Source organism: Pinus tabuliformis, chromosome J (assembly GCF_031772625.1).
Source record: "Pinus tabuliformis cultivar Carrire ecotype Pingquan chromosome J, CPIR1, whole genome shotgun sequence".
Taxonomy (NCBI): Eukaryota; Viridiplantae; Streptophyta; class Pinopsida; order Pinales; family Pinaceae; genus Pinus; species Pinus tabuliformis.
Genome location: NC_142295.1, coordinates 1,581,753,094 through 1,581,777,628, shown reverse-complemented (window position 1 = coordinate 1,581,777,628; position 24,535 = coordinate 1,581,753,094). Strand labels below are relative to the sequence as shown.

Below are 24,535 nucleotides of genomic sequence, written 5' to 3'. Positions count from 1 at the left end.
ATCATTTCAAGAATTTGATAATCAGATTCCACATCTTGAAGGGGGGATTCCTATACTAGAACAACATGTGGAATCTTCTTCTGAAGAACAATCTCCCCTGCATGAAACTCCAACAACGGATGATGCTTTAAGTGATGTAATTGATAGAATTGGGAGACTCAATCTTGATTCAGTCCCAACTCAATCAACAGAGCAGCCTGGACCATCTCAGAAAGGTCCCCCAAAGTGGCTGACAAAGACACTTGAAAGTGTTCATCCTGATGAAATTGGAAAAACAGGAACCAGAAATACAAACCGACAAGATGGAGGTGATGTAGATGATTCTAATTCACCTGTTGATATGGATATTACTTATCATTGTGAATTGAACTTGTCTACAGATTTTGAACCAACTTCCTTCAAAGAAGCTGCTTCTCATGATGAATGGAAAGAAGCGATGCAGAAGGAGTATGATGCCCTCATAAAGAATGGCACTTGGAAGCTGGTTGATCCTCCATTTGGAACCAAACCAATTGGCTGCAAGTGGGTCTACAAGAACAAGTACAAAGCTGATGGCTCACTTGACAAGCACAAAGCTAGGCTTGTGGCAAAAGGTTTTGCACAGAAGGAAGGGGTCGATTATGAGGAAACTTTTGCCCCCACAGCAAAATGGGCCACCATCCGGACACTCTTTGCACTAGCTGCTCATAACGGTTGGAAAGTCCATCAAATGGATGTAAAAACTGCATTCTTGAATGGAGATCTAAAAGAGAATGTTTTTATGTCCCAGCCTGAAGGATTTGCTGTGAAAGGACATGAACACAAAGTATGCAAACTTGTGAAGTCCTTGTATGGCTTCAAACAAGCACCGCGAGCCTGGTATGAAAAACTAACTGAGCATCTTCTGAAACTCAACTTCAAACATTTTGATCTTGATGATGCAACTTTATTTGTCAAGAAAGTTGGCAAAACAGTTGTATATCTTGTGGTATATGTAGATGATCTTTTAATGACAGGGAACAATGAAAGCTATATTGCATCCATAAAGAAAGAATTAGGAAAAAGTTTTGAAATGACTGATTTGGGCTATGTTCATTACTATCTTGGCATTGAAGTAACCCAACATCCAAAATCCATATTTCTTTCTCAAAAGAAATACATTGGAGACTTGTTAAACAGATTTGGCATGACAGAGTGCAATCCTCTTTCTACTCCAATGGAACAAAACTTGAAGATCACATCTATTGAAGGAAAGGAATTTGAGGATGCAACAAAGTATAGACAGCTTGTAGGAAGTCTCATCTACCTCACTACTACCAGACCAGACATTTCATTTGCTGTTGGAATCCTCTCCAGGTTTATGCAAAAGCCTTGTGAGGGACATTGGTTTGCTGCAAAAAGAGTTCTAAGGTACTTGAAGGGAACTCAAAACCTTGGAATCAAGTATACACAGGTGGACGACTTCAACTTGATTGGATACTCTGATTCAGACTTCGATGGAGACAAAGAAACTGGGGTATCTACTTCAGGATATGCTATGAGTCTTGGATCAGGAGCTGTCTCCTGGAGATCACGCAAACAATCAGTTCCAGCAGATTCCACAACAGAAGCAGAATACGTGGCAGCAGCTGAAGCAACGAAAGAAATTGTGTGGCTCAGGAAAATTCTTGAAGATTTGCAGGTAAAACAAGTACAATCAACTCCACTCATGATTGATAACACCTCTGCAATAAAGTTGGCCAAGAACCCAAAGTTCCATGATCGTACTAAGCACATCAATACTAAATATCATCTGATCCGACATCATGTTGAGGCCAAAACAATCCATCTCCGTCATTGTTCCACAAACGAGCAAATTGCAGACATCTTCACCAAAGCGCTTGGAAGAGAAAAGCTTGAAAGATTCAGAACGATGCTTGGACTCACCAACATCCCTTCAGATTAAGGGGGGGAATGTTGACACCTAATCCTCAACGGATGGGTGAACTGGAACGTGAACAGTCATCAAGAAGATGAGGTGTTCCGTCTCCTTTTTGTATATAATCAATAGTTCTCTAATGAAATTATATATCAGTTTTTCTTCCGCTCATTCTGGAGTTACCCTGGCTTGACATAGCCTCTGGCTGCAACATCAAATGCCCCTCATCATCCGTGGGTGGTAGTTCATTTGTCATTGTCACATGCTGTCCCAATGCCTTCTTCAGGCATGATACATGAAAGACGTTATGAATCTTGCTGCCTTGGGGCAGCTCCAACTCATATGCAACCTGTCCAATTTTGCGTATCACCTTGTATGGCCCATAAAAGCGGGGCTTGAGCTTCTCAGCCCCCTTCTGCTTCAGTGTCGACTGTCGGTATGGCTGTAATCATAGGTAGACCAAGTCCCCTACCTCAAACTGTCTCTCCACCCGACCCCTGTCAGCATACAACTTCTGCTGGTTCTGCGTTGTAGCCATATTATCCTTGAGAGCTCAGAGAATATCCTGACTCTCTTGGATCCAAATCTTGGCTCTCGGAGCCTTGCTAGCACCAAACATCACGTCAACAAAAGATAAAGGATGATATCCATACAAAGCATAGAATGGTGACATACCGATGGACATGTGATGTGTAGTGTTGTAGCAGTACTCCCCCAGATGCAGCCACTTCAGCGATGCTCTCTGCTACCCACTGACATAGTTACGCAAGTAGCCCTCCAGCCACTTGTTAACTATCTCTGTCTGCTCGTCTGTCTGTGGGTGATAACTGGTACTCGGTGTCAACTCCGTCCCCACCAACCGGAAAAGCTCCTGCCAAAATCCGCCCATGAAACGGCTGTCCCTGTCATTGGTGATGGTCTTAGGAAGACCATACAACCTGAAGACCTCTCTGAAGAATAACTCGGCCACCTACGCTGCTATGTAGTGTGCAGATATGGCGAAAAAATGTGCCTACTTTGTCAGTCGATCAACGGCGACAAATATGCAGTCCTTGCCCTGTACCATGGGCAACCCTGTGATGAAGTCCATCGCAATACACTCCCATTTCCCCTCCGGAATGGGAAGAGGCTGCAATGATCCTGCGGGATGGCTCATCTCCCCCTTGTTCCTCTGGCAAACATCGCACTCCCGGACATGCTGGAGTACGTCCTCCTTGAGGCCCTTCCATGAGAACCTCTCTCTAATGGCCCTGTAGGTTTTGGTAAAGCCCTGATGGCCGGCCAATGGTGAATCATGTGACGCCTGATGTATCTTCTTCTTGAGCTGAGATCTCTTAGTCAAAAAGATCCGGTCCCTGTAGTAGATGATCTCATCGACCACCCTGTACCTGTCATTCGCCACCTGCCCATCCAGAACCTCACATGCAAATCTATCCTTGGAGTACTCTACTAAGAGTCGAGCCCTCCAGTCTGCGTCCAAGCTCATAAGTGACAACGTGGCTGGTCTACGTGAAATGGCATCTGCTACCACGTTGTTCTTCCCCTTGACATACTCAATGTCAAAGTCATATGCTTGGATCTTACTGATCCACTTCTGCTGCCTCTCCTGTAGCTGCTTCTGCTCCAAAAAGAACCTGAGGCTGTTGTGATCAGTCCTCACCCTGAACCTGTTACCCACTAAATACTGCCGGTACTTGGCCAATGCATGCATGATGGCCAGCATCTCCTTGTTGTATATAGAATACAACCTCTCATGTGGAAGGAGCTTCCGGCTCTCAAAGGCTATAGGGTGACCTCCCTGCATCAACACTACGCCGATCCCCTCTCCCAACGCATCACACTCCAAAACAAATGGTTGCATAAAATTTGGCAATGCAAGCACTGGGCAGCTGCTCATAACCTCCTTGAGCCTGTCAAAGGCTCGCTGCGCTGTATCCGACCAACTGAATGCCCCCTTCCTCGTCAGATCTGTTAGGGGTGCAGCAAGCTGTGAGAAACTCTTGATGAACTTCCGGTAGTAAGTGCAAATGCCAATGAATCCTCGAAGTTTTGTCATGTTCCTCTGCTCCGGCCAATCTCTGATGGCCCTGATCTTCTCCTCGTGGACCCTCACTCTGTCCACCCCTCTGATGTGTCCGAAGTATAACATCTTCGTCAACCCAAACTCACACTTGGAGAGCTTGGCATAGAACTGCTGCTCCTCCAAGATGCGCAATACTGTCTCAATATGTTGGAGATGCTCCTCCCAAATCCTGCTGTAAATGAGGATATCATCAAAGAACACCAACAAAAACTTCCTTAAGTGACTGCAGAAGATGTGATTCATGCAAGATTGGAATGTAGCTGGGGCGTTGGTTAGCTCGGAGGGCATCACCAAAAACTCAAAGTGCCCATAGTGACACCTGAAGGCGGTCTTGGGAATGTCCTGTTCCCTCACGCGAATCTGATGGTACCCAGATCTCAAATCAATCTTTGAGAAGAACCGTGCTCCTCTCGACTCATCCATCAACTCATCGATCTTGGGTATGGGGTACCTGTTTTTCAGTGTCTTCTTGTTCAGGGCCTTGTAGTCAATGCACATCCTCAATGTGCTATCCTTCTTCTTCACCAACACCAAGGAAGAAGCAAAAGGACTCGTGCTCGTTTGAATGTGCTCAAGAGCCAGCAACTCCTGAATGGCCCGCTCAATCTCATCCCGATAGGCCTTGGGATGCCTATAAGGGGTAGTGATCACTGCCTGTATGCCCTGCTCAAGCTCAATGGTGTGCTCAAACCCCCGGTCCGGTGGCTGTCCCAGCGAAATCTCCCCAAATATTGTGGCATACCGGTCAAGGATGGACTGTATCTCTGGGTGCACCGTCTGCCCTGTAGTCCCTGCCTCTGATGCACGCAGCTCCACTGCCCACTCTACGTCTCCCTTCTGGAAGACTGCCTCCATCCAATGAGCTGAAACAGTCTGAGGCGGGTATGTGTGCTGTCCTCGTATCTTCTCATGCCTCCCTGTCTTCTCATCATCCCACTCCATCTCTAGGGCCTTCCAATCTGTCGTGACCTTCCCAAGAGTGATAAGCCACTGGACACCTAGTACTATGTTGGTGTCCGGAATATTGACCACGAAGAAGTGGTCAGTCAGTGTGTAGGTGCCCATCGTCACTGATAACTCTAGAACATAACGAGCACACACCATGGTCTGATCTCCTGGGACCAAAACTGAAAATCCATCGAATCTCTCTGTCTGTATACCTCTCCTCTCAACCATCTGTGCATCGATGAAGTTGTGGGTGGCCCCACTGTCAACCAAAACTGATACTCACTGGCCACGTACTGTCCCTCGTACGCGCAGCGTCAAATACTTGGGAACTCCTTGCAATGTTGCAAGGGCTCCTCTGGTAGGTGCAAAAGCTGCACCTCCTGCTGTTGATGGTGGAGGCAGCAAGGGACCCTGCACGACATGACTATCTCCTGCCTTTACATCATCCTCCTCATCCTCTTCCCCGCTGCTCTCGGAGAAGACCTCAATAAAATGTGCTTTGCCAGCAGCACATCTATGTCCTGGTGCCCACGACTCCTGACAGGTAAAGCACAACCGCTTCTTCTTCAACTCCCTCCTGGCATCATCATCAATCTGTGCTCGTCCTGGATTCCCCTTCAGAGGCGGAATCCTCACATCCTTCCCCTTAGGCTGGAAAGCCTGTCTCTGGGGGTAAGGTGTCTGAGTCTTGGGTAAGGCATCCTGTAAGTCCCGGGTCCTGCTGATAGCTTCCTGGAGTGTGGCTGGTTTAGTGGACCTGACTAGACCCCGAAGTGGCTCTGCTAACCCCTCAACAAACATGTAGATCCTTCGTGCCGTGGATAGATCTGGCACCATCACTAAAATCCTCAGGAAGTTTGCAATGTAGGTCTCTGGGCTCCTTGTCTGTTTAAGCCTTGTTAGCTCAGGAAAGTGCTGTTCTGGATCCCTCCGGTCAAACCTCTCCATCAATCTCCTGGTGAACTCGGCATATGTTGTCACTGTGGAATGTCCGAGTTTAACCATCCCATGGAACCACCAATCCTGGGCCTCACCATCCAAATGTAATGTCGCCACCATGATGGCCTCTGCCTCCGACATTTGGTTAAGCTAGAAATAGATGTCCAGCTTCTCCACCCAAGACCTTGCCGAACTGTTTGATGAACCATCAAACGTAGGCAAGTGGAATCTACTAGCTGTGCGGTGGGTGTCTCCATCGTGATAATGTTGGTGTCCTCTGTGATGGTCGGGGGGTCTACTATCTCGCTGGAGCTGAACAAAGTCTCTGAATGAGAGAGCATCCCTGAACTCCTGCCCATAGGCCTGGTACTCTGCAAAATAATCGCCCATGTGACCGGGCTCTGCCTCCTGCTGGGCTCCAGGCACCGTGTCTGCTCCTAGGAAAGTGGGCATGGTAGAGCGTGTAGGGGCATGTGAGGTCATCTGCTGGGTAGTGTCACGTTGAGTGGCACCCTGCTCTGGAAAATGGTGGGATGTACTCGATCCCTCACTAACCTGGAAAACCCGTGGGTTCTCACGCTGTCTAGCCTCCACTGCCATGAATCTCTCCACCATCACCTCAATCTGCCTCGACAGATCCTGCACTGATTTGAGGAGCATGTTTGCAAATCTCTTCCCGTTCTCATCTGCCATCGGATCCTCTTGCTCTACGTCCACCACAGGCTCCTCCTGTTCTGCATTCACCACAGGCTCCTCCTGTTTTGTGTCCACCACCCGAACACAGTCTCCCTCTCTGTAGGTGTTCTCCAACCTACGCCCAGTGTCTCTATATCTCCTACCTTTGTAACAGATGTAGGGCTTTTCCCCCAGTGTCATAGATTGCTAGCTCCACAGGCTGAGCCAGATCTATGCTCTGATACCACTGTAATATCCCTTTTTCCGGGATATCCCTCAAACCCAAGCAAACTCCAACCAAATACGTACAAATGATATAGTAAATGGGAAGCTCAAAGTGATAAAAATAACAGTGGTGCAACATATAATAATGTAAACATGAAATATAAGCAGATACTCAAGAAATGCAGAGAGAAATGCTAAGCCATTTTATTATACTGAGTAATGGAATGAGTACAGGAGGTGATCAGAAAGATGGCACCTCGACTTGCACAAGGCAAGTGAAGAAATACACTCAGAATAGTAAAGGAATGGCCTCTCTCTGAACTGCGTCCAAGCTGTTGGAGAACTGCCGTGCTACTGTTGGAAATCAAATGAGGATTTGGGGTTGTTCCCCTCAGAAAATGTTGAAACTCTGGAATCAGACTCTACTCAAGAAACCCAGAAAAACCCAGAAAGCTTTTCTGAAATAGCCGACCCCCGAAAATCACCCCCTTGAGGATCTACGTTTTCTCTCAAGGCTCTGCGTTGCTACTGAGTAGAATCCTCCAAAACTCTGCCTGAAACTCTGCCAAAATCCTCAAATATGCAAGGGCTGATCCCTTGCTCAATCTCCCAGCTCAAAATCCTCCGCGAAACCCCAATCCGGAACTCCACCCAAAATGAACTGCGTCCCTCTCTCAAGACTGCGCAGCTATCCAAAAATGCTCAGTTCCTCCTCACTCCAAAGATCAATCCTCCTGCAAAAGATTGCTGAAAACTACCTTGCCCGAGCAGGCACTCGAAGTCCCCCGGGGCTAAGGGTGAGATCTCCGAACGGAGACACTCGTTGCACTAAACAGTGCTACAAACAGGCTAAAGAGCCAGCGTGCTCTAAGTCGAAGTGACTAGCTCAAATGCACACAATCGAATGCCAAAATGAGGAGGCTCCTCTCTCCTTTATAGTATTGGCCTATCTCAACCCTAAGGCCCACCTCCTCCAACGTAGCCTCCCTCTTGCCACGTGCTTCTATCCATCTGCGCAGTCACTCCAAGTGTCTACGTGGGCCCCTCCTCTACATGGTTTTTTGGCCCCCTTGGCTCCCCCTTTAAGTCACAACGTTGTGCTACTAGGGAGTGACTTTATTTAAAAAGTGAGTTATGTCCCCCCTTTTCTCACCTTTCTATTTATTAATAACTATAGAAGGCAAAATTGAGCAAAATCGAATATTCCAATTAGCCACGACTAATTAGGAATATTACAGATCCCTCTGACTCAACCTGTCCACAAAACTTCGTTGCCCTCTCCTTAACCCTCACTTAGATCCATCTTCCCTCATCGTAGTTCATCCTTGATCTGCTGCTCCTTCCCTGCAAGCATCCCTCTATGCCATCCATCGTTTCACTCCTCTAGCTACGCTTCCACGCAACCTGCAAACAAAAAGCTGAACCCTCAGCTTCTCTCACCAACCTGCGTCCATTCCATCACTCACATGCATCCATTTCCCTTGTGTCTCCTCCACGCGTTGCTCCATCCCTCTGCGGCTCTCCAATGCTGCCTGCCAGACTCTCCACGCTGCGCTCGAAATCAATCATCCCTTAATCTGCTGTTGATCTCGCATTCCCTTTCTCAGCATCTCCATCATCCCATGCTCTTACTGTCGAACTGCTCTTCTGCCGTCGAGTTCCACAGACTTGCACACAATAAAGAAGCACTTCGATTTTCTTTTCATTTAGTTTTATATTTTCTTTAGGGTTTTGGTCGGTTTAGTTAGCATGTTCAATTTTCATTTTTTCTATTTTGTTTAGAGTTAGGGTTAGCGTAGGTCCCTTTTTTTAAAATTTTCAAATTCGATTCAATTTTTTTAGTTTGATTATTTAAAAAAATAAAAAAAACAAAAATCGATTTTGTTTTCTTTTGATTTCATTTTATTTAACTTTGATTTTTATTAAAAAGAAGTTAAAAATCTAAAAACAATAAAAAAAGGCCTAAAAAGTTCCTTTTTATGTGACTAAAATTTGTTTTAAATCAAATAAATTTTTTGCATCTAAAGGTTTTAAATTTTTTATGTGGCCTCTGGCCCATAAAAAATTTAAAAATTATTAAATCTTTTTTGATTTATTTTGGTCACATTTAGTCTTGCTTAGCCATCGAAAAGTTTTCCTAAAATTAATCAAGTTGATCAAGGATAAAATCTAAAGTTGAGCTATTCTGGTATTAGTGTTTGCCATTTCTCTATAGTTAAACGTGTTTAAATTTTTATGTCTGAAGATTAACTATTTGAAAGTGGTGAATTTCCTAGATTTGGGTCATTAAGCATAATCATTTAAATTTTAGGATTTGAGCTGGTTAGCTTTTAAATTTCGTGGTTGATTAAGGTATTTGTATCTCTTGAAATTTAATTGCTAAAGCATTGTGCATCTGTTGAATATCTTGCATCTATCTATCGTCATTGCTTGGATTATTTAATGCTCATTACATGTTATACATTTTGCAAATATTTTCAAGCGATTGTTAAAGAGTTTTATCGTGGAATTATAAACAGATTTCATATCTCTGTTTCCTAAGCAACAACAACTAATCAATTACTTGGATCGTTGACTCCATAAGGCACTGGTATTAATCATTTAAAATCTAATCAAATTCTAAATCTTGCTAAGCCTTAATCAAGTACTTGATCACCTTGCTGTGTCTCACAAATTGGTTGGTTCCCAACTAGTTCTTCTTCATTTCATTTTTCCATAGGGTCTACCACCCTTAGCCTGCTATAGGGAGACAACTTAAACAGAGTGATTGGGGATCAGGGTGACAGCCCCCAATCTAAGCGTTGTCACGGTGCCTAGACACTCTGTGCGACAACAGGTTCCATTAAAAATAATAAATTATTTTAATAAAACTGTCTTCGAGTGGAATTTCGCAAAACGCTTTATTGGTTCTTTGGAATACATGTGCCCAAGTCTCCCTGCAAAATTTGAGACTTAGAGCACATCCAATGCTACAAAAAATCAACAAAAAATAGATGGAAAAAATTACCTTGATTTACCCTCTAAATTTTTTGGAGAAAACCAACTCCAAAATCATCTCAAATTAGCTATGTAGCAACCCCAACAAAATAAAAAAAAATACTCTTCAACTAGCTCCAAAAACCACTCAAGAAAATCCAAATATATCTGGGAAAAAATCCTTGAAGTAACTCGAAAATCTCCTTTAATAATTGTTGTCGCCCAGATTGTACAGAGATCACGACAATGATCAGGACATGGGTTGTCACTCTGATCCCTGCCCACTCCGTTCTAGTAGTCTCCCAACAACAGGCTATGGGGGGTAGTCCCTATGGAATGAGATGAAGGGAAACAAGTTGGAAACCAATTTGTTTGGGAGACACAGATGAGTGGCCTAGCCAATTCGTGAATTCGAGCAAGATTATTGATTAGATTAGATTTTAAAGTATGAGACCAGTGCCTTAGTGGAGTCACAAACTCTTGCTTATAATAAATTGGAACCAAATGACCGGATGGACACCCACTACTTAAGATGATTGACTAACCTGAATGATATGCAAACCTATGACCTATGTGTGATGCAGAGATCTTGGTTATTTTTAGTTAAATGCCTAATCTAGATGTAACCTTCCCTTAACTATTTTGAAGCTGGGCTCCAAGGTAGGTTGTGGGAAGGAGGCCAATAGGAAGCAGGCTAGGGCCTGATTAACGATACCTTCTATTGTTCTCCTATCATCCAATGCCTCTGACGCTGCAAAGACTGTGGCTTTAACGACTGCAAGGTCACCTTGTTAACCACCGAAGAGTTGCCGAGGCCCCTCAAGCCAAGTGAGAAGGGTTATCGTATGTTTCTATCAACCTAGCTTATGTTAGGAGGTAAATTATTAGTGCAATCTAGCCTTAGTATGCTAATGCACGAGATTATGAGTGAAATTTGTCGAGTAGTTATTTTAAGTACTTAGTGAAAATCTTCTTATAGCATGAGTACTCAACAATATTAAAATGACAATACTTAAACGAGACAAGTGTAAACTTCAACAATATTCCACAAGATGCTTAATCAATTAAATCAACTTATCCACTTATTAATCAAGATTCCAATCATAGTTCAACAAGATTATACGTGATAATGCCAAAGAGATGTGAAAATTAAATTCTCAAGAAACCAACAAAGACAACTTTGCTTAGCACTAGGGCAGCAACAAACGCAACTTCAAAAACTTTATACTTCGTTTTGCAAGGTAGATGGCTTATCAAGATCAATGAAACATCCGTAGGAACATTCGTTCATCATACATGAAGTATTCATTATCTGGAAACAAAATTTCTACGACTTCGCATAAAGAGATGTAGCAAATAAGCCCTAGTATATCAAAATCCCAACATGTGACAAAATAGAGAAAAAGAATAGCATTAAATTGTACATACATGTATAAGAGCATATCCAACCATCCAAAATCTTGCCATTCAAGAAGCTCCAAGACATGAGAAAATAATCCAAACATCAAAATTCATTCCATGCTCTAAAAATTCGTCCTCCAAGAGGGATAGCGAAAATCTCTAAAGAGATACAAGTTCCAAATCCAAGTGATGATGCTAAAATGAATCCTCATCACTTCTATTTATACACTTCTAATGTGTTCGATTAGCTACTTGGGCCTACATTAGCCCCTAAAATAACTAACTTTTGGTGACAAGCCCACCAAACTAGCTCCTAAACAAAAGAACGAGCCTGTCAAGAGGTCGAATGACCAATAATACATGTCGTTGGGCCTTCTAAGAACCTTGATGAAGTCCATAAGTGCCACAATGATAAATAGGACTTCCAAAAGTAGTGGAAAAAGGGTTGGTCCCTTGTTCTCCAAATAATAAACCTGTGGTGCTCCCAATGGGTGTGAGGGCACACAAGTAATCTCATGGGTGTCCAAGTAGATCGAAGATGCCTGTAGACCATCTATAAGGGATCAGATGAAGGTGTAAGTGATGCCACATCAACATACAAGTCTTGGGTCATTTGCCAAGTGCATGGTACAACTGTAGGGCCGACTGGGCATGGTGAACCAGGTGCATCTTCCTCGTCCAATAGGTGAATCTCGAGAAATCTCTGAACATCTCTAGGGATCCATGGAGTGTTGTCTACTACTATGGAGGCCCATGACTCTCTACACACACCCTACATGTGCCAATGTAGCCCTTTGGAGGGTTAGGACCCCATATAGGGAGACCAAACCGAAAAATGGAGACCATACGCAATCGTACATAAGATCCAATGCGTCCCCTAGCCTTGCAGTACAACAAGTCATTTAAGGAAATCGAGTTAAAGAGCTTACAAACCATGGACAACAGGTGGACACTTCATAATGGCATGCCCTTCCATAGCGAGCTTTGGCATGTGGTAATGTCTGCAAGCTCCAAATGGGGTTAACCAAGTACCCTATTAGGTGATTTCTACCTTTAAAGGTGATAGTATGTCCGAGGTGCATCCTTCAAAGGGTGGTGGCATGCGATAAAGAGATGAATGGAATAGGGAATGAAAGGGGTAGCCCTGGGCCACATATTGGGGTACAAGGGTAGCTAGTAGAAGGGAAGCCCACACTTGGGTATGTAATGTATAGGAGGAAGCAATTGTGGTGCATGAGGTGCCTCGACCTTGATTTTTCCACCCTTCTTTATATGCCTTTTGCCTTTTATGATTTTTCTTTGATTAACTGTTCGAGGCTCAAGGGATAAGAGCATGATGTGTAAGGTATAGCAGTGGATACCCCCTTTAAGGTAGGGTGGTTCATTGCCCACCAGGGGTTGGGACAATCATGGGTTCCTGAATGATAAAGGAGGCTCATCTAGTTTCTATAGGAACTAGGGTGATGGCCATGATTATGGGGTAGAGCTGATGCATTGGCTTTTGCCCACGTGCTAAATGTGTTTGTCCCGGCCATCTTTTGCATTTTTTGGTACATTTTCTTGTTGATTGTGGCCAATTATGCTTTACTTTTATTTTCAGTTGCATCAACCTCCGGGGCATCGTTCCAGGCCCGACTCAAGGTGTGGGCAAGGGGAAGGGGACGACTAACCCTATGTGGACCTAGGTGGGAGAAATGATGAATGGGGTTATAATGATCGGAAGGGGAGTGAAATATATGTAGATGAAGAGTGGGACCACGCAACCAAAATCAAGGTTTCCCATGAAGTACCATCCCTAAAGCCCAAAGGTCAGTAAAAGAGATCCCACAGGACTAGGGTCCAAGGTTAACATCCAAAAGAGGTTTAGGGGACAAGAGCACAGACCTAGCCCACTCTTTTCGCCGAATCCCCCCATTAATCCATGCCCAAAAGTTTCCATGATAAGTAAACTACAATACTCAATTACCAAATGACAAGGCATACCTTTAGGTTTGGGAGGCCCACCTTCAAACATACGATCATGACAGATGGGTGAGGGACCACATGGCTGGCTCAAGTGGCAGAGAAGTGGCACAATGAGCTAGTTGGTGGCTACAAGGGGCTGCTAGTTGCCGACTGAGGACCATCTTCTAGAAAAAAAATTCTAAGGATATCACCCACAAAATGGTGGGTAACAGGGTAAATCTTCCCTAAGTTACCTTGTGGCTCCACTCTATAGCCTTAGCAATCCTACCTTTAGGGAAACCTCGCTTGAGTTGGAGAAGAACCAAAAGTGAGAGGAAGAGTTCCTGTGGTTGCAGTGTAGTCTTCTTGAGTTGCACAAGACTAGCCCCTTGATGCTTGGAACTTTACATCTTATGGGGGTGCTAGATTTTGTTGTAACAAGGCTATTAAGCACTTCCTAGGTATGATGTTGATGAAGTCATCATGAGCAGCAGATACTTTCTCCCCACTCTCTACTTTCTCATCCCGACTGAATGACATTTTGTAAAACTTTTAATTTCTCTTATTTTGTACTTTTTTTAATGTAGGTCCATTTTCACAGATTCTATCATATATCTATTTTATTTTGCATTTGGAGTAATCTAGTACATTCCCCCAGATGTCATCATTGATTGTACTTCAATCTCACTGACCTATTTTGTCGGTTATTTTTGGTCCTTGGACATTGTTAAAACTATCTTATTTTATCTTATCTTAGCCCACTGATGTAAAAGGTGCATGTAAATTTCTTGTTTTTCATTGTAATATAAGATTATATTTAATAAGGAAAATGATAAGTGATTAGCTCTTACTGGTGAATCTTTGCCAATAAAGTTCTCCTTCAAAATGAGAATGGAGGATGCCACATCATAATTTTGGGCATGCCTCCTGACTACTTTTTATTATCATTAAATCTAGGTTTATTACCATAAAGCAAATTGGTAAGAATAGGGTTGAGGATATTTACTGCCTTTAACTGTTCTTTTTGATTTCCAATCCTGCAGCACAGTTTCTAGTGGTATTAGTGGTGCAAGTTACTACACGGGGACTTTTAATGCAGTTAACCGCTCTCCCAGTGGTGATTATGTGGCTGTTTCAAGCCGTGGGAATTTCTATCTAACATGGGAGCCTGGCCAGGTAAAACTGTCTTGCCTCTTTCCCTCTCTCACAAATCCCATGATTAAATTCTCTGTATTTTCAGTTTGTTAAATTGAACTAAATATTTGCAGGTGACCCAAGATGTAGTTTATTTATATTCATTCTGTGCGCTCCTTGTATTAAAAAGTTTACTATCAGGGAGATTTAGTGGTTTGAAGGCTATTACTGCAGTGACAGTGCTTGCATTGCAAATCTGTAAATAGTATAATCAGTAAATTTGAGTGTTGGACAAAAGTTGTATGTGACAAGCTATAACTGAAGAACCTAATGTAGGAAAGTCGAAAGTTTCCTAAGAACTTTGAGCTGAAAAAGCAATTTCTTCCTTCTTTCAATATATTAGAAGTCCATGTGCTGGATTTTATTTGAAAATCCCAGTGTTGTTAAAATCGTGATATTATCGTTTTTTCGCGATTTTTTCAGCAAAAGATAAAATCGCAAGTAGTACTCGGACTTTTTTTTATAGGCGATTTTTTCCCAAAAAATCACGATTTATTTATTTATTTCTGAGGAGGAGGAGGTGACCCAAGCTACCCCTGTCACAAGTAGAGGACGTGGTCTACCTCCTGTAGCTCCTAGTTCTTCAGCTTCTAGAGCACAACAGACTCCATAGTCTACTGCGGCCTGCCAACTCCATCGACATCTACATCTAGAGGGGCAAAGGAAATCAGTAGTATTAGACTTTAGTTATTTGGTTCATTTCATTGTATATGACATTATGACTCATGAAATGAGATACATTATTATATTTTTTGTTGATATTTTGAGGTTGAGTTGGGACTCAAGAGTCAGGACTTACTATTCAAGACATGATTCACTGTTATGTGTGATTTTGGTACTAGAAATGATATTAAACATCTTATATATTAGTTCTTTTTATCATATTTATGTGTCAATGTATTTATTTTATGTTGTAGATGGTTTAGATATTAAAAAAATTGAAAAAAAAATGAATATTTTTGTACCAAACGATTTTTTCCTGATTATTACCGATTTTTTTTTCCGATTATTACGATTTTTTCCTCGCGCCGATATTATCCCGATAGCGATTAGTGCAACATTGGAAAATCCTAGAAGATTTGTATTACTCTTATGAACTTTTCAATATTTAGGATCAAGAAATATCAAAGTTTTTCTTCTTGGCCAGTGCTAGATTGTTTATTATCTTCATCAAATTATCATCCACTCAGATCAAGTTCTTTTGGACTGAAGCATTGCACTGGTCATGTCTTTTCATCGAGGTCATTGGGACCGACCTTATGGATTCTCCTAGTTCATGGACATTTTGGTCAGTAGTTGCTGCAGTGATCTGTTAGTTGTTATCTTATAATTTGGAATTAGAACCATTTATTTTGAATACGGGCAATTCAAAAAGTCTATTAATATGCTTTTTGACTTTGTATTTATTGCATAGTTTGCATATTCTGTTTTCCCATGGGATTTTGGAAGTGATCTGCCTGCTAGTTTCTTGCAGCAAATTCTTGTCTTGCCAATGTTCGTTTGCTCTTTGAATTGTTCATCTGATAATGGTGGTATTAGATTTGGACTCATTCGAACATTGTGATATATTACTTCATTTTTTGAAGAGATTTTGTAAGCCTCATCAGAGTGTTGAGAACACAGACTGAGATTGCAATCTGTATCCATGTATTGTGACTAAAATGTCAATGAGTAATTGATTGTCCTTATGATAGTATAATATGGTTCTCAAACTCTGTTTGTAATATGTATGATGGCATGGATGCATATTTCTGTTAGCATGTTCTCTATGTATGTTGTGTTGCAGGTCACTATGCCACAAGGGAAGGTGAGTTGTGCATGACATGTCTCTGACTGCATCGTTTGGTTATTACAAGGCTGGACACTGGAGGATCTGGGAGAGAGAATTAAGTGAGAGAAAGTGCTGAAAGAAGACAACGAGAGGTAATAAGTGAGAAAAAATAGCTAGAAACGACAAAAGAATGAGTATGAATAAAGAAATGGAAACACTAAGAAGAAGGATAGAAATTGGAATTTATGTCGATGTCCAATAAAGATCAAGGTAGGTTAATGGGAAGTTGGAAAGCATGTTAGATTTTGTAGCCCATACAGGTGTTCTAGCCTTGAGAGGTGTCATTAAGGCTAAGAACATGAAGGAATTAATTATCTCGAAGCCCAAGTAATTTTTTCTAATGGAAATATCTTAATAATGTCAATTAGTGATTTTTAAATTATTTCCTAATTTAAACTTAGGGAAAAATGGATAATTAATTGACATAAGATCGATTTTCCTCTAGAAGCTTGTATAAAGTTTCTAAGCTTGTATAAAGTTGGGATAAGATTGATTTTCCTCTAGAAGCTTGTATAAAGTTTCTAAGTTGATCTTAGCCATCGATTGAATCAAGTAAATTTTTAATCATGGCCATTTATTTGTGAATGAGAGATTATAGAGCGAGATCGATGGGCAACATTGGAGACACATCGAGTGGGTGATTTTCAAAGACACCAAGAGGGTTTCAGCAGCAGTGATTGGGAAGAAATTTGTCGAAGTTTATTCTTCACAGAGGTTTCCAGTTTATGAGTGACAAAAGGAGGCCGGATTTGCCAGTTCTAATTCCCAGAGGTAGTGCGAGTTGCTGGGAGGGGCAGATCGAGTTTCCAGTCGTAGTGTGAATTGCCAGGGAAGGTAGTTGGATTTTCCAAAGGCTGCCAGATAGCCAATGCGAATTTCTAAAGGTTGCTAGTGCGAGTTCTAGAGTGTTGACACCTAATCATCAGGATTGGGTGAATAAATACAATTGATGTAAACAAATAATAAGAAATATGAACAATCATCGGGAGATGAAGTGAACAGTCTCCCTCATGTATATAATAAAGACCTACCTGAAGGAATATGAATTAAATTTGTGGAGTCACTACCTGGTTTGACATGGTATCAGAGCAGGTGCCATTTTTGGCTTCCATCTGCTTTGTAACTGCCTATTCTGGCTATGTTCTGCGTTGCATACAAAGCGCTGCTCCTCTGCTCTTCTATGATAGTCTTTTATTCATATTCATGTGCATATAATACGTTGCTCTGCTCTGACATATAATTTGCTGGTACGTTGCTCATTTCCCATATAATCTGCTGGTATGCTGCTGATACTGTCAGTTGCCTGAAGCCTGCTCCATGTCAGTATACGTTTTATTCTTGATGTGAATAGTCTGCCCTCCAAACCATTTGGTATAGTCCGCCCTCCAAACTGTTTTGTTGGGTGAATATCGCTGGACGAGCACAGTTACAGTGTCTTTCAATTCCAAGACCTCTCCACAAAGCGCATGCCTTAACCAGTTGGGCTGCGTATTAAGTCTGTGCGTAAAGTCGTCCTCCTGTGTGTGTGGTGCTAGGAACGATTGCAGTGTGGTGCTTGAAACGATTGAGAAATCGCCAGAGGTGCTAGAGAGATTACTTCTAAATCTGGTCCTCTTCACCTGGTTTCCGTTCTTGGTGGCCACGGGAAGCCTGACATTGCCCTCACTCCGCTACGTTGCAAGTCACCAATTTGCAGTATGTGAGCTCTGAGAACATTGCTGCTGGTGATTGGGGAACACCGCCTACAAGAACCTGATTCCTTTGCTGGTGGGAAATGTTGGTCTTATTTTCACAAAGGGTGACCTCAAGGAGGTGCAGGAGGAGTTAGCGAAATACAAGGTTGGAGCTCTAGCTTGTGTTGGTTTGGTGGACATTGTCGGAGGCTTGGGTTTGTTCTTTGACCCCGACGACCTGTTCTTGGACCATGACGACTGTTCTTGCCCTGAGACCTCCGGCCTGAAAACGCTCAAATGCGTATTACCCAGATTTCTCATATATGCGTGCAGTGAAGAGATTTATTTAATAGAGATTTATTTAATGAATATTTATTTAATGACTGTATTTACCCAGATTTCTCATATATGCGTGCGGTGAAGAGATTTATTTAATAGAGATTTATTTAATGAAGAATGAAGATTTATTTAAGAGCGTGATAATAGAGTGTGATCAACACACCTGCATGCGGTGAAAAGTGTGATAATATATTGCCTGAGATGGCCCTGGTGGCGACGGAAACGGTGGTGGAAGCAGCTGTATCAGTGCGATGTCAAGGGGTAAATGGTATCAACGCATAAAGCATAGGATTTGAGCTTTCATGCATCTGACCACTCACTTTTGAGAAAAGCATCCGTCCATTTTTTTTGACAAATTCCAATTTACATAAGAATTCAAGTTGTGATAGGTGTTTGAGCAGTTGATATTCTATATAGAATACAATTTTACTCTTTGTATATTAAATAAAATTCTTACCTAATCAAGAAGGAAGAATAAGGCTGTATTATTCTGAAGCACATTTTTGCCAGCAGAAGTATCTTTTACAGTACACAGTTTTTTTTACAGTACAAGATTTTACAATGCATTCAATCATATCCATTGTGGGAATAGTTCTCACTGGCAAGGAGAACTATCTTGAGTGGTCCCAGATGATAAAGCACACCCTCATTTTCAATGAGTTGTGGAAAGGAGTGTGTGCTGGAGATGGAGACAAAGCACTAGAACAACCTACCTCAGACAAAGAGCTTGCCATTTGGGAAAATAAGAACAGCAAAGCTTATGCATTAATCGCAGCATCTGTAAATGAAGAGGTGAGTCACCATATTTCGCCATTTTCAACTGCTTTCGAAGCCTTACAAAAGTTGAAAGAACTCTATGAATCACATTCTGCACTTGAAGTTGTTTAACTCATGATTAAACTCTTCACTCTTGAATTACAAAATAATGATCCTCTTGCTCTTGCATCCGAAGTAAAATCTATAATGCATGATATCAAATCCATTAAGGTTGAATTGGATATTCCTCTTATCTCTTTTCTCAAGGCACTTTATCCTACTTACTCCAATTATCTTGAGTCATTGCAAGCAAATGGAAATCTCAAAGATACTACCTTTGAATCTCTTGTGAAAAAATTTGTTGAAAGAGAGAAAGCTTTTGGAAAGAAGACAGCCCCTGAATCTTCTGAAGAGGCTGTGTGCCTTGCTCATAAAGAAAAGAATCATGCTCAAGATTATTCCAGAGGAAGAGGTGGTTGAAGAGGAAGAGGAAGATATTTCAGAGGCAGGGGGGGCAGACACTCTTAAGGAGAAAAGGCAGATCTGCACTGCATACGTTGCAAAAGAAATGGATCACATGATGCCTCTACATGCAAGCTACCATGGGACAAAATTGAGCAGCAAAGAAATCAACAGAAAGGTAAAACTAATGACACAGACAAAGGTAAAGCACCTGAATCCGCTCACTATGTTGTGGTACAATGTAATATTGGAGTAAATGAAGATTTATTTAATGCTTCACTTGCTTCTTGGAAAAATGACTGGTTGCTTGATTCAGGAGCAACTTGCCACTTGGCTCATAGAAGAGATTTTTTTGAAGAATTTACTGACAATGTTGATGGAGTAGTATACTTTGCAGACCAATCAAAAATCAAGCCATCAAGGCTTGGCACAATCAGGCTTAAATTGCCTGGTCTTCCAGACTTTCTTCTGCATCATGTTTTCTATCTCTCACAGCTAAAGAGAAACTTGCTGTCCTTGGTTCACATCTGCCCGCAAGGTCACTCCATTCATATGTTTGATGGCAAGCTTGAGGTGAGAAAAGCATCTGACCCCTCACTTGTCATGAGGGGAATAGAAGAAGAAATGCTTCTCAAGCTGCAAGGTACCTCTGCTCGTGCAAAACATTTCTCATACAATTCTCATTATGAAGAAGGTACACTTCCATCAAGTTTATTATGGCATGCTAAATTTGGACTTTTGAACTATGACAGCCTCCGCTTGTTGAAGAAAAATGGTGTTGCTGGTTTGCCTACAATACCTAAGAAATTTAAGCAATGTGATGCTTGCATTCTAGGAAAGCATAGCAAATAGTGTTTTCATGATTCACATTCAAGAGCACATAGAAAACTTGAACTCATTCATTTAGATTTATGTGGTCCAATGCCTGTTCCTTCTGCAAATGGAAATAAATATATGATGACATTTATTGATGACTACACCAGAATGTGTTGGGTTTATTTATTGAAGAACAAATATGATGCTTTTCAAACATTCAAGAACTTTCATAAATGGATTGAAAATGATGCACAATCTCATATTGGGTCTATTCGCACTGATAATGGAAAAGAATACACATCAAATGAATTTGAAAACTATCTTCACCAACATGGGATCAAACATCAAACAACTGTACCTTATAATCCCCAACAGAATGGTGTAGCTGAAAGAATGAATAGGACAATCTTAAATATGGTATGCTCCATGCTCTTCTTCAAAAATGTAAAGATAATGTTTTGGGTTGATGTTGTTCTATGTGTTGCATATATAAAGAATAGATGTCCATCTAATGCTATTAGAAACAAGACTCCATGTGAAATGTGGTATGGGCATATTCCTTTGGTAAAGCATCTCAGGGTCTTTGGTTCCATCTGTTATACCTTGATACCAAAGGTACATAGAAACAAACTTGGTGCAAGAAGTCGTAAGCGTATCTTCCTGGGGTATTCAAACACTTCCAAAGCATACTGTCTCTGTGATGAAGTCAATAAAATGTTTGTTATATCTAGAGATGTATTTTTTCTTGAATCATCCAAAACTGACAATGTTGTTGAGCGGCAACTTGATCGCTTGGATAGATTCGCAAATGCAAAATCATTTCAAGAATTTGATAATCAGATTCCACATCTTGAAGGGGGGATTCCTATACTAGATCAACATGTGGAATCTTCTTATGAAGAACTCTCTCCCCTGCATGAAACTCTAACAACGGATGATGCTTTAAGTGATGTGATTGATAGAATTGGGAGACTCAATCTTGATTCAGTCCCAACTCAATCAACGGAGCAGCCTAGACCATCTGAAAAAGGTCCCCCAAAGTGGCTGACAAAGACACTTGAAAGTGTTCATCTTGATGAGGTTGGAAAGACAGGAATTAGAAATTCAAACCGGCAAAATGGAGGTGATGTAGATGACTCTAATTCACTTGATGATATGGATGTTTCTTATGATTGTGAATTGAACTTGTCTACAGATTTTGAACCAACTTCCTTCAAAGAAGCAGCTTCTCATGATGAATGGAAAGAAGCGATGCAAAAGGAGTATGATGCCCTGATAAAGAATGACACTTGGAAGCTGGTTGATCCTCCATTAGGAACCAAACCAATTGGTTGCAAGTGGGTCTATAAGAACAAGTATAAAGCAGATGGATCACTTGACAAGCACAAAGCCAGGCTTGTGGCAAAAGGTTTTGCATAGAAGGAAGGGGTCGATTATGAGGAGACTTTTGCCCCCACAGCAAAATGGGCTACCATCCGGACACTCTTTGCCCTAACAGCTCAGAACGGTTGGAAAGTCCATCAAATGGATGTAAAAACTACTTTCTTGAATGGAGATTTAAAAGAGAATGTTTTTATATCCCAGCCTGAAGGATTTGCTGCGAAAGGACATGAACATAAAGTATGCAACCTTGTGAAATCCTTGTATGGCCTCGAACAAGCACCGCGAGCTTGGTATGAAAAACTAACTAAGCATCTTCTGAAATTCAATTTCAAACATTATGATCTTGATGATGCAACTTTATTTGTCAAGAAAGTTGGAAAAACAGTTGTATATCTTGTGGTATATGTAGATGATCTTTTGATGACAGGGAATAATGAAAGCTACATAGCATCCATAAAGAAGGAATTGGGGAAAGGTTTTGAAATGATTGATTTGGGCTATGTTCATTACTATCTTGGTATTGAAGTAACTCAACATCCGAAGTCCATATTTCTTTCTCAAAAGCAGTACATTAGAGATCTATTGAACAGGTTTGGCATGACAGAATGCAATCCTCTTACTACTCCAATGGAACAAAACTTAAAGCTCACATCCATTGAAGGAAAAGAATTTGAGGATGCAACAAAGTATAGACAGATTGTAGGAAGTCTCAACTACCTAACTACTACCAGACTAGACATTTCGTTTGCTGTTGGAATCCTCTCCAGGTTTATGCAAAAGCCTTGTGAGGGACATTGGTTTGCTGCAAAAAGAGTTCTAAGGTACTTGAAGGGAACTCAAGACTTTGGAATCAAGTATACACAGGTGGACGACTTCAGCTTGATTGGATACTCTGATTCAAACTTCGATGGATTCAAAGAAACTGGGGTATCTACTTCAGGATATGCTATGAGTCTTGGATCAGGAGCTGCCTCTTGGAGATCACGCAAACAATCAATTCCAACAGATTCCACAATAGAAGCAGAATATGTGGCAGCAGCTGAGGCAACAAAAGAAATTGTGTGGCTCAGGAAAATTCTTGAAGATTTGCAGGTAAAACAAGTACAATCAACTCCACTCATGATTGACAATACCTCTGCAATAAAGTTGGCCAAGAACCCAAAGTTCCATGATCGAACGAAGCACATCAATACTAAATATCATCTTATTCGACATCATGTTGAGGCCAAGACAATACATCTCCTCATTGTTCCACTAATGAGCAAATTGCAGACATCTTCACCAAATCGCTTGGAAGAGAAAAGCTTGAACGATTCAGAATGATGCTTGGACTCACCAACATCCCTTTAGATTAAGGGGGGAATGTTGACACCTAATCATCAGGATTGGGTGAATAAATACAATTGATGTAAATAAATAATAAGAAATATGAACAGTCATCGGGAGATGAAGTGAACAGTCTCCCTCATGTATATAATAAAGACCTACCTGAAGGAATAATATGAATTAAATTTGTAGAGTTACTACTTGGTTTGACACAGAGGGTGGTGTGAATTACCAGAAAGGGCTTAGTTGATCTGTAGAGGGAGACAATGAGGTTTGCCAGTTTGATTTGTTCAGGAGTGAAAATAAAAATATTACCGGAGCTTTGCTAGTGTCAGGCAAGTACTTGTAATTTCTCAATAATAGTTTTTGCTGAAGATAATAATATAAACCCTTAGATCTAAAAACTGGGTTTTCCCCACATTGGGGTTTTTCCAAGGACATTTGTCCAAAAATACTTGTCTCAATTGTGTGATTGGTTTCTCTTATATTTCGTTGCAATTTTGATTTTGTGAATGGTTCCATTCATGTTGTTATTCATTACATCTAGTAAAAGAATGAATATGTCGTGAACAAGTAATATGAAATAATTAACTGAGTTTGTAATATTATAAGAATATTTTTGCCCTAGATTTCCCTTCAATAGCTAGCATTTCAATACAAATTTCTTTGTATACAAACAATAAAATTTCAAAATACAACGAGCTTAACCCCAATAACATTCTGGCTTCAAGTAATGAATAATTGCTAACAATATGATCCAACAATTCAACAAGAAGTGGAATCCAAATGTGAAGCAAACAATGCTTACAAATTCAATAGTATAAAAATGTCCTAATTAGAAGTCCTAGCCTTTCTGCAGACTGATACTTAATTCAACTCTGCCTACTTAGATACTCGGATTGACTTTACTGGTCAATGCCTATCTCGGATTTGCTACAATCGGTGCTTGTGCAGGATCTTTGCTTATATTTTTAGGGCTTTGGCCCTGTGAAATGAAGCTTAGAAACCCTCCTCGCTTCTGCCTCAAGAAACTCGGACGTTCCTAGAATCACTTTTGGTTGGCCGCAAGAGGACTGCGATTTGTCACGAAGGCACAAATTAGAATATGCTTCAGACTATGTGACTGCTCCAAAATATGTGATTTGCTTCAGGGTGATACACAAAGCAAGCTTGTAGGATTCCTCAAGGTTCGATTCTGTCGATAAGTCTGCTGCGACTTGACTCCAAACTGTTGAATTTTGTAGCTTGGGAGGTAATCCAAGCCCCAGGGGTTCAGGGGTAGGAGAACAAAGCGCCACAAGGGTAGCTTGTGGGCTTGGAACCCAAGAAAGGGGTTTTTGCACCAATGGTGTTTTTGGGGTAGAGCCATGATGGTTACACAACATGTGATGGATGAGGATGATAGTGCTCGGAAAGACGATTCCAACACATCGAAAATCGTCCGAATCCAAGTTGTCATTTGAGAGATATGAATTTTTGAAGTTGACATAATTAATTAATTGTCAAGTAGGCCGACTTGACAAGTGTCACTTCAAATGTGACATTGAGCCATTGTATGTGTATAAAGACAGGTGTATTCAGTTCATTGAAGGCATCCATCAAGTGCAACGCATACCTTAGAGAAGGATATTTCCGTGCCCTAGCTGCAGCGAGAGAAGGAAGGAACA

At 41.3% G+C, this 24,535-nt stretch overlaps 1 protein-coding gene across 2 annotated transcripts in view; it reads left to right on the top strand.

Moving 5' to 3' along the window:
- HCF136 (photosystem II stability/assembly factor, chloroplast (HCF136)) overlaps positions 1–24,535 on the top strand; it is a 354,415-nt gene that overhangs the window by 37,305 nt on the left and 292,575 nt on the right. For both annotated transcript variants that reach the window (XM_089379786.1, XM_089379787.1), the window contains exon 4: positions 14,132–14,264. In XM_089379786.1, coding sequence (XP_089235912.1) covers positions 14,132–14,264 — 133 coding nt within the window. The remainder of the gene's footprint in view (positions 1–14,131; positions 14,265–24,535) is intronic.